At 37.7% G+C, this 14,854-nt stretch overlaps 1 protein-coding gene across 1 annotated transcript; it reads right to left on the bottom strand.

The window, feature by feature from the left end:
- Nucleotides 1–1,044: 1,044 nt before the first annotated feature.
- LOC141489360 (large ribosomal subunit protein eL20-like) lies at nt 1,045–1,377 on the bottom strand. Its single transcript, XM_074190032.1, has one exon. The coding sequence runs from the start codon at nt 1,375–1,377 to the stop codon at nt 1,045–1,047; it is 333 nt and encodes a 110-aa protein (XP_074046133.1).
- Nucleotides 1,378–14,854: the final 13,477 nt, after the last annotated feature.

Raw genomic sequence — 14,854 nt, 5'->3', positions numbered from 1 at the left:
TTAATGAAGAAAGTTGGGGAACATTTTTACAGCTAGCATTTCTGATGGTGGACTCATTTAAATTATATAGAGAATTGAGTCTAATTGTAAGAATATAGGTCATTCCCCAACTGATAGTCAAAGGATATGAATAAGCAGTTTTCATATGAAGAATTTAATGCTATCTATAGCCATATGAAAAAATTCTCTAAATCATTATTGATTAGAGAAATGAGCATTGAAACAACTCTGAGGTACCACTTCATTCCTATTGGATTGACCAATATGATAAAAAGAGAAAATGATAAGTCCTGGAGAAAATGTATGAAAACTGGGTTACTAATGCATTGTTAATGAATTTGTGAGCTGATATAACCCTTCTGGAGAGTAATTTGGAGCTATGCTCAAAGGGCAGTAAAACCCTTTGGTTCAGCTATATGCCATGAAAAAATCATAAAAAGGAGGAAAATGACAAATAATTAGAAATTGAGGGGATGCCCATCAACTAGGGAATGGCTGAACAAGTTATGCCATATGAACAATTGCTATTGTTCATTGAAATCATTGAATGATAAGACTTTAGAAAAGCCTGGAAAGACTTGCATGAATTGATGCTGAGAGAAGTGAACAGAACCAGGAGAACACCGTACATGTTTATAACAACATTGTGAGATGATCAACTATGATGAACACAGTCCTCTCAGCAATTCAATGTTCAAGTATAATCCTGAGAGACCTGTTATGGAAAATGCCATCCACGTGCAGAGGAAAAAATATGGAGTTTGAATACAGAGCAAGACAAACTATGTTCACTTTTTTTTGGGGGAGGGGTGTTTCCAAATAGGAAATGTATTTAAACAGATCAAATAAAACTTGTGCCTCCTTGCCTCTACACTTAGAAGAATGTGTTGGGCCTCTTGTGGTTTGGCGACACAGAGTTCTGCAGGGGATTTTGGAGTCGTGAAACTGCTTGACTGCAGGTCGGAGGCACTTGCTGGCAGGAATTTCTTCCATTATCATGATCTGGATGGAGTGGGCTTGGGCATGGTGACGGGCCCCCATATTTCAGTAACACTGAGTGATGGCACCAGCAGCGGTCAGGTCTCTGTACTCCCTGTACATGTTGTGGGTTCTTCTCCTGGAATCATAATGCAGCCAGATGCCAAAATTTTTCACCCTAAGAGGGGACTTTTCAAAGACCTGTCTGCAGTATACAATCTCTTCAGAAGACTTCTTCATCTTTTTCAGCTGGGATACAAAGTACCAGAATCGGTACTTTGCTACAACATGGTTAGGAGCAAAGATCCACAAACAATAAAGAGGCAGCACTGGACTCTTGGGAGTAGGCAGGCATCTTCCAACTACCTTGTATTCTCTCAGGGAGCCTGAGGCCTTCATGGTGCTGCTGCCTCACTCCCCACCAACCTGCAAAAAAGGCTATGTTCACTTTTTAAAACATCTCTAATTTTTTTTTCTATCTTTCTCATGGTATTTCCCCTTTAGTTTTAATTTCTCATTCATAAGACAACATGACTCATATGGAAATATGTTAAACATGATTGTACATGTACAATCTATATCATATTGCTGCCATAAGGAGAATCAAGGAAATGGAGGATAGCAGTAAAATGTGGAACTCAAAAACTTGCCAAAGGATGAATACTGAAATTTTTGCATGCAGCTATAAAAATAAAATAAAATCTTTATTAAGGAAAGAAAGAGAAGTGAGTCAAATTTATAAGAATACAAGTCATTCCCCAATTGATAAATGGTCAAGGGTATGCATAGGCAGTTTTCAGTTGAAGAAATTAAAGCTATCCAGAGCCATATGAAAAAATGCTCTAAATCATTATTAATTAAATAAATGAAAATTAAAACAATCTGAAGTTCTACCTCACACACATATTGGTCAATATATCAAAAAAAGAAAATGATAAATTTTGGAAGGATGTGGAGAAATTGAACATTAATGTGTTGTTGATGGGGTTATAAACCATTCTGGAGAGTAATTTGGAATTGTGCCCAAAGGGCAACAAAAAATATGTCTTCCCTTTGATCCAGCAGTATCACTACTAGGTCTACATTCCAAAGAGAGCGTTAAAAAAGGAATAAAACAAGCTGTAAATTAAAAAAAGAACTCCACTTGGTTTACCATCAGGATTGAAAGTGGTGCAGTGGACAGAGCACTGGTCCTGGAGTCAGGAGTACCTGAGTTCAAATCAGATACCTAATAATTGCCTAGCTGTATGACCTTGGGCAAGTCATTTTAACCCCATTGCCTTAAATAAAATAAAAGTACAAGTGAAGCTTAGAAAGATTCAGGATTCTTAATTCAGTAAGAAGCAGATAAAATTCAAATAAAAACACTCCAAAGTGATTTTATGATTCTCTGAAGGCTATTAATTGGTCAAAGACATGCAGTGCACTCAAATGCTCAGTGCTGATGGAGCTACATTGATTAGTGATAGGGACATGATTCTATAGAGATAGGCTTCCATGGCGTTCTTAACTGACCATCATTAATCAATGCAGAAGCCATTGACAGTTTACCTCAAGTTGAAGTCAATCCATCCCTAGATGAAGTTTCAACTGAAGAAGCTATTTTGAATGCTTCTAGACTCCTTTCATGTGACAAGGAACCTTGTACTGGTTCTATTCCAAATGAGATTTAGAAAGTAGAGGGTCCATTGCTCCTACAAAAGCTGACCAAAATTTTTCAGGTTATATGGCATGAGGAGGTTATCCCCCAGGAATTCAAAGATGCCTACCTCTATTGTCCATCTCTATAAAGGCAGAGGGAATAGATTGTCCTGTGGCAATTACAGGGGTGATTCTTAATGATTGCTGGCAAGATTCTTGCCAGAGTTCTCCTTAACAAACTGATTCTTTTCCTGAAAAATGGTCACCTACCTGAGAGCCTGTATGACTTCAGAATAGGTCAAGAAATAGTTGATGTGGTGCTTGCTTCCCAACAACTCCAGGAAAAATGTCAGTCTGTACACAATATTTATAAATCTGACCAAGGTCTTTGATACCATCAGTCATGAGGGTTTGTGGAAAATTATGTCAAACTTTGTTACTCGGAGATTTTTGTGATTATTATACACCACAATTTCAAGATGACATACTTACTTGTGTTCTGGGTAGTGTTTGATGCTCTTGTGACTTTCCAGTCACCAGTGGGGTAAAACAAGGCTGTGTCCTTGCTCCCATGCTTTTTAGCATGATGTTTTCACTCATGTTATCCAAAGCTTTCACTGAAGATGAATATAGTATCAAGTTCAGTTACTGCACTGAACAGTGAATTCTTCAACTAGAAAAGTCTAGAAGCCAAGATCAAGACATTGGTGTATGATATTGTTTGCAGAAGATTGTGCACTCAGAGAAGCCTCTGAAGATGAGATGTAATAAAATATGGACTCTGTTGCTTGTACTAATTTTGTCCTAACTATTGCAGCAAGAAAACACAGATGTTCCATCAGTTAGCACCATACCATCCATTTTTGGAACCATCAGAAACAGCAAATGGAGAAGTTTTGAATACTGTGGGTAAGTTCACTTAACTTGGCAGTATACTTTCCAGGAAGGTATACAATGATGATGAGACTGACTAACAGATTGCAAGAACTTCAGAATTTGAGAGAAAGAAAATGTGGGAGAAAAGATATTAGACTATCAAACTGAAGGTTTACAGAGAAGTTGCTGACTTCATTGTTTTATGACTATAAAAACCTAGATAGTCTACAGTGCCATTCCAGGAAACTGAATCACTTTCATTTAAACTGTCTTAGGAAGATTCTGAAGATCCCCTGGTATGAGAAGATACAAGACACTGAAGTCCTTTTTTGAGTTATACTGCTAAGCATTCAAACACAACTACAGAGAGTGCAACTCTAATGGGCTGACCATTGAATGTCAAAGTATGTTTGCCATAAAGACTATTTTATGGAGAATTCATACAGGCCAAGTGCTCACAGGGAGGTCAGAAGAAGCAAAATAGTGACACTATGAAGGTTGCTTTTAAGACCTTTAGAATTGATTGTGCAGTATTGGAGACACTGGTACAGGACTGCACAGCATGACTTGCCCTCATTGGAGAGGGTGCTATCCTCTATGAAGAAGACAAAATTGAAGCAGCATAAAGGAAATGGAAGAACCTACTCCATGTGCTCACATGCCCTACCTGTGGTATAGCATTCTGTGCTCATATTGATCTGATCAGCTACAGTTGGACACATTGTAATTTGTCCCTAATATAGTAATGTCATGTTGGTCTTCTTCAATAACAGACAACTGGTAGAGTGGTGATCACTACATATGATCATGGAATTAAAAGATCTTTAGTTAAAATTCACCCATATCCCCTGCAAAGAGTAATCCAGTTATCATTTTATCAGCTTAACTAGCTTCAAAGCATAGAAGCTTGAACAATGGAATATAAGCAAATTCATTTTTTGAAAGGTGGATCAGAAGTGGGAAAGACCTAAAACATGAAAGACCTGCAGGAAAGTCAGGTGGGCTGAATTCCCATTGTCCTGGACTTGTGGGAGAAACATGAAGGCACTAGATGCCCTGAAAGAAAAGATTAACAAAAGATTGAAAAAGGGAATTAATTAGAGAATAAAGAAGCTCCCTAGCTTTGCTTACTTTGCCATTTTGCTCTGACTTGGTCCTAGAGATAAACATATTTATGAAGATAGGAAATATATAACACTTAGAAGTCATAGGTCACTTACAATTCTAAGTCAGGTCACCATTGGTTAATAGAGGATTCTTAGTAAGAATGGAACATTGATTGGTTAGGTCCCCCTCACAGATAAGGGAGGGCATGTGAATGTGTATCTGTGTGTGTGTGTGTGTGTGTGTGTGTGTGTGTGTGTGTGTGCACGCATGTATGTGTGTGTGTATACTTTCTCTATGCACATACAGATATACATACATACTGTTGGGTGCAAGCAACCTATAGCTGTGATGTTCCCATGATTTCTTGTAGTAGGCCCAGAAACTGTTAGAGAAGTGGAGAAGGATAAAAGAACAGAAGAAAAAGAGACAAAAGATATTCCTGGGTATGAGAAATGATTTTCATTTATAGAGATTTCTCCTTACCTAAAAACAAAGAACAAAATTCTGTTTTCCAGTTCTCTTGATTTCCTGGATGCATAAAGATGGAAACACAGACCATTTCCTCAGATGTCCATTGCCCAGTTTACTCACTTGCATCAAGCTCTCTACAACTGCATGAATCATGTAGCTACTAGTTAGTAAATTTTATCAACTGTGTGTTCTATGAAATACACATTCTAGGGATGTAAAAGAGTTACTGGAGCATCCTGACATGTCTGAAGAACAATCTAGCCCAAGTTTACCTGGGATTAGAATTACAGCATTATTCTCACATCATTTAGGATACCAGGAGGCTCCAAGGAATAATGGGTAGAGTACTGGGTTTGTTATGAAGGAAACTTGGATTAAGGTCCTTCCTGGAACATTTATTAACTGTATGGTCACTTACACAGGTCACTTACTACAACTGTTCTGAGTCTCAGTTACTTTTTCTGTTAAAATCATGATACTTATATTACCTCTAGTACCTCTCACATGTGGATATGGTGAACTTCAGTTGAGATAATATATGTAAAAACACTTTATAAACTTTAAAGTCCTATATGAATATTAGTTATTATTATCTTTACATTGTTGGCATCTCAGGGACAATTAATAGCTAAGGCTGACACAGTGGAAAGAATGATCTGGGTCTGGAATAAGAGGACCTGGGATCTGATTCTGGTTTTGTCACTATGTGACCTTTGGTAAGCAATCAATTAATCAATCAACAAATATTAGGTGCCTATAATACACCAGGAAATGTGCTATTTGCTGAGAACACAGGATGAAAGAAAAGAAGAAAGAAAAAGAAACTATTCACATTCTCACTAAACTTATATTCTTTAGGAAAGATAAGAATATGAAACACTTTTCCCAACCAAGCCAATTGGTATTGTCTATATGCCTCTTTTCCTACTCTCTACATAGATGAGCAAGATCTTATATCTAGTCATGCAACCTACAAGCCACATATAAATATTTGTTGTTTAGTACTGTCTGACTCTTCATGTTCCCATTGGGTTTTTTTGAAAGATACTGGAGTGGTTTGTCATTTTTTTTGCAGGAGGAAACTGAGGCAAATAGAGTAAATTGACTTGCTCACAGACATACAGCTAAGAAGGGTCTCATACCACATTTGAACTCAGGAAGATGAGTCTTCCTCAACTGAAACCCAGTAATCTAGCCTCTGCACCTAATTGTCCTTTTCATTTAATATAATATCTAAATCTCTCTCTCTCTCTCTCTCTCTCTCTATATATATATATATATATATATATATATATATATGTATGTTCATGAATATATGTTCACCTATGTGTATATATATACATACTCCATAAAAAACAAATGTTTACAGAATAAATACAAAATAAACACAAGATAGTTAAATATAGGGAAGTTAGGGTAGAAGGGCAGTTTTTGGAGGAATCAAAAAAAAGGCTTCATAGAGACTATGACTGAAATGAATCTTGAGGAAAATTCTATGAGTAGGGTGTTAGAAGGGCATACATTCCAAGTATGGAGGATGGCCAATGTATTGGCAAGAAATGAAGTGAAGGTCAATATGAAGAAGAGATAAAGCCAGAATCATTAGACTGTTGAGTGCAGAAAGCAAAATCATATAATAGAGCTGGCAGTCTGTGTTGGGGTCAGGCTGAAAAAGCTTTTAAAAGCCAGAGAGGAGTTTTAATTTAATCCAAAACAAAATAGAGAGCCCCTAGAGTTTACTTAGTAGGGATTAAATATGTACCTGAGGAAAATCGCTTTGACAAGTCACTGAATCTCTCCATTTTTCTCTTCTATATAAAGAAGGGTTTGGACTAGGAGGCCTCTGAGGTCCTCTCCATCTTAAAATCCATAAGCATATCATCCTGTGATCCTATACATTGGCTTCTCATGTTTATAGACAGAATAGAAAATGAAAAATAAACATCTGTTCCCCTAGAAGATCACATAGTAATTAGATATTTTTTAACTGGCATTCTATGTTGCTTGGATCTGTGTCCACAATACCCAATTTTGAAGCTAGAAATACCCTAGACATAGGAAGTATGACTGAGGAAAGTCACTAAGAGTATGAAGTGGGTGTCACCAAAACTTTTAATGTGATTTTAGCAATGATGTATGAGAAATGACAATGGTAACCCATCATGAAGATTTCTCATAGATTCATATAAAATCCTGGAGGGTAAATTTCCATGTGGTGTTGTTTATGAAATGCCTAGGAAATGGGGAAGCAAAAATGATTTGAGTGTATAGCAACAGTGCAATGATCAACTATGATCATTTGAGCTCTTCTCAGTAATATATCTATCAAACACTTTTTTTTTAGTTTTTGTAAGGTAATGGGGTTAAATGGCTTGTCCAAGGCCACACAGCTAGGTAATTATCAAGTGTCTGAGGCTGGATTTGAACTCAGGTACTCCTGACTCCAGGGCCAGTACTCTATCCACTGTACCACCTAGCTGCCCCTATCAAAGACATTTCTAAAAGATCTGTGATGGAAAATGCTACCTCTCTCAATAGAAAGGACAATGAAATATGAATGCAGTTTAAAGCATACAATTTCCACCTTCTTAAATATTTAAAAATTTTTCCTTCTTGGGATTTTCTTACAGCATAATGAATGGAAATATGTGTAACACAACCATACATGTATAACCTATATCAGATTACTTGCTACCGTAAGGTGGGGATAGGGAAGGGGGGAGGGAGAAAACTTTATAAAATTGAATGTTAAAAATTATCTTGACTATAATTGGAAAAATAAGTAATAAAAATTAAAAGAAAAATATCCAAGGAAGAGCAGCACTAACTCTAGAACTAGGAGATAAAATAAAACCTTCTTCTGTAGGGATACTTGATAGTTAACAGAGAAAAAAAAATCCCATTTCTATTGTTAGCAGTTTCAAAAAGTGATAACATGGAATTGTCTTAAATTCCTAAGAAATTCCATATAGTTCAGACACACTTTGGATCTACAGTGATGTGCTTGCTGCTGCACCTCATCTAACCACATGAAAATAAATTGAATATTTTCATGATAGCATCTGCTGGGTGGGGTCCTATGAATCTGTCAAGCTGAATTGTAGAATAGAGAAGAAACACACAAACAAGTCTCTCCAGTTTAGATTCTCTCAGGGCTGAGATTTGCTGCCAATAAATCATTGGAAATGAGGCTGGTATTTCTCCTTTTGGTTTAGGGCCATTGCTCCTGGACTTAGGTTTGCTATTTCTAGGTTAGAGTTTAATAATCCAGTTTCATGGAATGTAATACAGCTGCTGGCAACTAACTGTTCTTTAGATGGCAAGAGCTCTGCAGTTCTTTGAGAACTGGCATTTTTCTCTTCAATTTGGAAGAACTATAGTAGTTCCTAGAAAGGGACATGATCAGTACACAAATCCTGAAAGTCCCTTTCAACTTGGTGACTCTAGTATCTATAGCCTACAATAATGTAGCATACATACACCGTGGCTGAAACAATAGCACAATGTTTGAAAACAATAATCTTTCTCTTCTTAAAAAATATTTTTCTCTGATTTTAATAAACATTTTCAGATACAAAGAACAGGATAGCAGTTTGTATAAAGGTTAAACTCACTTTTTTCAGATTTTATACACACACAAATATGTGATAAACTACATATATATATATATATGCAGGTATGTATACACATAAGTGTATATCCATAATAGAAATAAAAATCACCTCCATATTCATATAGATTATACAAATGTATGTGTGTAAGTATATATGTACAGATGCAAGGATTGCTCCCTTTAGCAGTGTTTTCCTGTAATACTGCCAGGTTTACTGAAATCCGCATCAGACTCCTCTTCTCCCTCATTTCTCTTGGCTACAGTAATTTTTTTTGCTGTAGCACACTTCACCTCTTCAACTAGGCATCCCAAGGCCACTTTGGAAGTTCTGACATCTAGTGTAGCTCTTGTCAGCTAGGATCATGGATTGATTCCATCATACTCAAGGGTTATAGTGAAGAACAAAGTACTGACTTGCTTGACTTAATAAATATATTTTAAACCCTGAAAAAAAGTTAGATTCTTAACAATATTATCTTATTCGATCCTCACAATAGGATGTTGGGACTGGGATGCAGGAACTATTATAATTGTCATTTTACAGTTGAGGGAAATGGAAATAGTGACTTGCCGAGGATCTTAAACTTCAGTCTTTTTAACTCCAGGATAAGTGCTCTCTTTAATGCACCACTCAGCTTCAACAACTTAAGCATATTCTAGAAATAATTCCTGTGGTATACTAAGTAGATAACCTTCCAGGTCCTTTCCAAGACAACTATAAATTTCATTAACTCAAATTCTGATCTCAACTGTGATGAAGACAAGAGTCATATTTTCAGTAACTCAAATCTACTGAAATATGAAGTTTCATATACATTTCAGATCAACAGTGAGATGAAATATATCGTGGTGGTAGTTGTTTGTCCTTTATTCTTTGTCATCAAAGGCTCATATAATCAGAGCTATAATTTTTCCAGTAGCAATGTGTGGCTATGAGAATTAAATTAATTGGAAAGGTGAGTGATGCAGAATTGACTGCATCACTCATGACATCAGGAAGGTGATGCCATGATTTGCAAGTGAATTGGATTTAAGTGAGAGAGGACCAAGTCACCAGTCTCACTTTTTCGTTCAGAGCCATTTGGGTCTGCTGTCTAGCTACATCAGTGAGAACTAAAAGCTCCATAAGGATGTGTAGATGTCAGCAAAAAAAGTAGACAATGAGTATCTGGTTCAGAACGAAGTCAGTTCTTTGTGCTTCACCACTATAACCCTATTCAAGGCCCCTAAGGGGTACAATGAATAAAGTGTCAGTGTTGGGCTTTAAGTCAAGAAAATCTGAGTTTAAATCTTGCCTCACAAACTTACTTGCTGTGTAACTGTGGGCAAGTCACTTGAGCTCTTTCAGCTCTTGTTTCAGCTTTAGGTAAACTAACTGTAGATTCACCTCTTAATTCCTCCAGTATTTTGATATTCACCAATTCCATAGATAATACAAAATGAAACTTTATTATTATAAAATCCTGCAACCTTCTGATAGTATTCATGCTTCTGGCTTCCATGACCTCTGATCCCATACTCCTTCACTTCTTTGAGAGTTTTGCTTTCCAGTGAATAACTTGAATTAATTTCTTTTTAAGTATTGATTGATTTGATCTCCTTGTTTCCAAGGGATTCTCAAAAGCCTTATCCAGAACCAAAATTGGAAGCAGTCAATTCTGCATCACTCTGCTTTCCAATTAATTTAACTCTTTCAGCCACATGTTGGCCTACCTTGATTCATAGATCTTACATTCCAGGTTGTTTTGCAATACTAATCTTTATAGCATTGGGCTTTCCTTATATCTGCAGTTGAACTTTTTGGCTTTGGTTCAATTTCTTCATTAGTACTGGACCTATTTTTAGTTATCCTCCTGGATCACCGACCTTGACATGGCAGAAAAGGCTCTAGTGTCCAGTAAGGTGAGAAGAAAGAAAATGAAAGAAAAGAAAAGAAAGAAAAGAAAAGAAAAGAAAAGAAAAGAAAAAAGAAAAGAAAAGAAAAAAGAAAAGAAAAGAAAGAAGAAAAGAAAGAAGAAAAGGAAAGAAAGAAGAAAGAAAAAAAGTAAAAATAAAGGAAGAAAGGAAGGAAGAAAGTGAGGGATGGAAGAAAGAAGGAAGGATAAGCCAATGAAAGGGAGAATGGATGTATAACCAAAATCTCAAGAGAGGTAACTTTGGAAGTCCATAATTGTTGATGAGCAATATAATTTGATAGAATAAACTTTTCAGCACCCAAAAAAAGAGAAATGCTTTCACCACAAAGACATGCTTATGTAGGCATTTAATAATTGTTGAAATCGATTGAATAGTTTAAGATATGCATCTATTCCTTTATTGACAAATTGTGTTCTAAAAGTATGTAAATTGGAGGTTTGGAGCTGGGAATGTGGTTTTTCCCAAGAAACATGTCCATTTGTTCTTCCTATGACTTCCATGAAATTCTCCTATAACTTATTGACTTGTGGAGTGTTGGGCTAATAGGAAGTTGTGGCTTACCCATGGTCACACAACTAATATGCTAGTATGAATCAGAGGCAAAACTCAGGATCTGAAGATTTGTACTAGATGATCACTAAGGGACTTTCCAACTATTGAGTCCTATAATTGAGACCAACTTTCTAATTTTACTGATGAGGAAATAGGTTCAGGGAAATGTAATGATTTTATAAGTTGTGGTGGTGAAGGTACAGGCAATGCAGGAATTGTTCAATTTGCCTGGGTAAAAAATATTATGTCATTTGTAGATAAGATTCTATTTGTATATATAAAGTGATATATATAATTTGAGGAAAGTGAAGTTGGAGATGACATTAATCTAGGTTATTATAATAAAAGGATTAGTTTGAATTCTAAGAGGGTTAGCTTGGCTGCTGTCAAAACAGGTAAGGAGAGGGAGGGAGGAAGATCACACCTTGGCTTAGGTATGTCATTGCAACATGTCTTAGGCAAGGTTGAAATAAATTAAAATTCAGAAGGCCTTAGCTAAAAAAGGAAACAAAACTTTTAAGGCATGTTTAATAGGAAACCTCCCCTAATACATATGCACTCCTCATTTCCTTTCTCTAGTCAAAAAATCCAGATCCAGAAGAGAAAACCAGGTAAAGGCAAAGTGAGATCTGCTTGACCAGTCCAGGAGTGAGGAGGAGAAAGGCAAGAGAGAAAAGCCATGATGAACAGAAAAGGAGGTGAGGATCCAGGCAAGGCAGGTGAGGATCCAGATAAGAAAATGAGTCTCATGGACTATGTTCTTTGTTTGCTCAACCAGTGTGTACAATATAGGAATTTGATCATAGCTTTTTTGACATTTGGTGGAGAGAGCATCTTCTCTAGCATGGTGTTCCAATGTCCCCACAGAGCTACCTGGAACTTGTCCTATTCCCTTCTCTGCTTCCTAGTCCCAGCCATGGCCTTCTTTCTTCTTCTTTCTTTTTCTTTTTTTTAATTATCATTTTGAACAAATTTTTTTTACATTAATAAAATATTCTTGTTTAAGAGTAAACGAAATACCCCCTCCCCCCATAAATATAGACTTGCAAGTAAAGGGGAGAGAAAAAAATTAAAATTAAAAAAATAATAGTAATAATTGTAGGTATGGCCAGGTGGCGAAATGGATGAAGCACCAGCCCTGGAGCCACGAGCACTAGAGCCCACATCCAGCCCCATAGACCCAACAATCACCCAGCCGTGTGACATGCAAGCCACCCGATCCCCACTGCCCTGCAAAAACCAAAAAGAAGAAAAAAAAAGACCCAAAATAAAATAAAATAGTAATAATAGTAAGGGTGGCTGGGTGGTGGACAGAGCATTGACCCTTGAGCCAGGAGCACCCAGGTCCAAATCCAGCTTCAGACAACCACCAATCACCCTGCTATGCGTCTCCAGGCAGGCCACCCAGCCCTATTTGCCCTGCACTCTCCCCCAAATAATAATAATAAAAAATGTGCTTCAGTCTTTGTTCCAACACCAACAACTCTGTCATGGGTGGATCACATTCTTTATGGTAAGTCCATTGCAAAAGTTACTTCCATATTTTTCCAACATTGCCATTGCTGATCGCAACTCCCTCCTTTCTTATTTCTCGACTCCTATGTACTATATTTTCTCTCTCCTTTCACTCCGACTCTGCTGTAGGGTAGTTGAGTGGTACAGCAGACAGATCCCTGGTCCTGGGGCCAAGAGGCCCTGAGCCCCCATACCACCCCTTAGGCCTAGCCTCCACCTGGCCCTATGGTCCTGGACAGGCCTTCCAATCCCATCCCCTTGCAAGAAGTAAAAAAGAAAATGTGTTATATCTGGCCACTCTCCCCCCCATGGTCCATCCTCTCCTCCTTTATTCACATCCCCACCCCTTCCCCCTGCTCCCCCCTCCTTCTTACTCCAGATGTCTATACCCCATTGAGTATATTTGCTGTTTCCTCTCCTAGCCACCTCTGATGAGAGCAAAGGTTCCCTCATTCCCCCTTGCCTCCCCTCTTCCATATCATTGCAATAGCTCATTGTAATAAAGAAAAATATTATATGAAATATCTTGGCCTATTCCCCCCTCTCCTTTTTCTTTCTCCCATTACATTTCCCCTTTTTTCTATTGACTCCATTTTTATACCATATTTTATCTTAGAATTCAGCTTTCTCCTGTGCTTCAACTATAAAAGCTCCCTCTACCTGTTCTATTAACTGAGAAGGTTCATATGAGTATTATCAGTGTCATTTTTCTCTGCAGGAATACATGAAGTTCATCCTCATTAAGTCCCTCATATTTCCCCCCTCTCCTCCAATCTCCATGCTTCACCTAAGTCCTGTATCTGAAGATCAAACCTTCTGTTCAGCTCTGGCCATTCCAACAGGAACATTTGAAATTCCCCTGGTTCATTGAAAGTCCATCTTTTTCCCTGGAAGAGGACATTCTGCCTTGCTGGGTAGTGCATTCTTGGCTGAATTCTAAGCTCTTTTGCCTTCTGGTATATTGTATTCCAAGCCCTATGAGCTTCCAATGTAGCTGCTGCTAAGTCCTGTGTGATCCTGACTGCAGCTCCACGATATTTGAACTGTGTCCTTCTGGCTGCTTGTAATATTTTCTCTTTGACTTGGGAGTTCTGGAACTTGGCTATAATATTCCTAGGGGTTGGTTTTTTGGGATCTCTTTCTCGGGGGATCAGTGGATTCTCTCCATTTCTATTTTGCCCTCTGCTTCTAGAATATCAGGGCAATTTTCCTGTAGTAATTCTTTGAAAATGATGTCAAGGCTCTTTTTCTGATCATGACTTTCAGGTATTCCAATAATTTTTAAATTATCTTTCCTAAGTCTGTTTTCCATATCAGTTGTTTTTTCAATGAGATATTTCACATTTTCTTCTAATTTTTCATTTTTTTTTTTTGGTTTTGAAGTATTGATTCCTGATCTCTGGTAAATTCATCAATCTCCCTGAATTGTATTCTTTGTCTGAAGGATTTGTTCTCCTCAGAGAGTTTTCTTATCTCTTTTTCCATCTGGCCAATTTTACTTTTTAAAGCATTCTTCTCCTCAATAACTTTTTGAACTGTTTTATCCATTTGACCTAAGCTGTTTTTTAGCATGGTATTTTCTTCAGCATTTTTTTGGATTTCCTTGACTAAGCTGCTGACTTCATTTTCATGTTTTTCCTGCATCTCTCTCCTTTCTTTTCCCAGTTTTTCTTCCAACTCCCTCATTTGATTTTCAAAGTCTTTTTTGAGCTCTGTCATAGCCTGAGCCCAATTTCTGTTTTTCTTGGAGTCTTTTGATGGAGGAGCTTGTGCTTCCTCATCTTCAGACTGAGTGTTTTGATCCTTCTTGGGCTCATTTGCAAAATATTTCTCAATGGTCTTCCTCTTGTTTCTCTGCTTGCTTATTTTCCCAGCCTGGGCCTGGTTTTGGGGGGCTTCCTGAGCTTTTGGGACACTCCCACAAGGGTCTCAGTGTATGAGGCTCTGTCCTCCCTCCTGGTCTGTAAATGACCATATGCGCCCTCCTCTGCCATTGGGGATGAGGTGGGGGGGGTCCTGCTGTTCTATGGGGGGGTCTAGACTGTCACATTCTGAATGTGGTCGGAACTCTAGAGTCCTGTTCCAGGGACAGAGGACAGAGCTCAGCAGTCTCTCTCTCTTCACTCCCCTCCCTAGGTTCAATGGGCTCATGCCCTGGGGGCTCCTGCTTACTGGCTCCACCTG

This window comes from Macrotis lagotis, chromosome 5 (assembly GCF_037893015.1).
Source record: "Macrotis lagotis isolate mMagLag1 chromosome 5, bilby.v1.9.chrom.fasta, whole genome shotgun sequence".
NCBI classification, from domain to species: domain Eukaryota; kingdom Metazoa; phylum Chordata; class Mammalia; order Peramelemorphia; family Peramelidae; genus Macrotis; species Macrotis lagotis.
The sequence above is the reverse complement of the archived record's forward strand: the minus strand, read 5'-3'. Positions and strand labels throughout refer to the sequence as shown.

Bases quoted from the DNA above. Each gene is read 5' to 3' on its own strand.
- LOC141489360 (XM_074190032.1), bottom strand. From the start codon at position 1,377: ATGAAGGCCTCAGGCTCCCTGAGAGAATACAAGGTAGTTGGAAGATGC.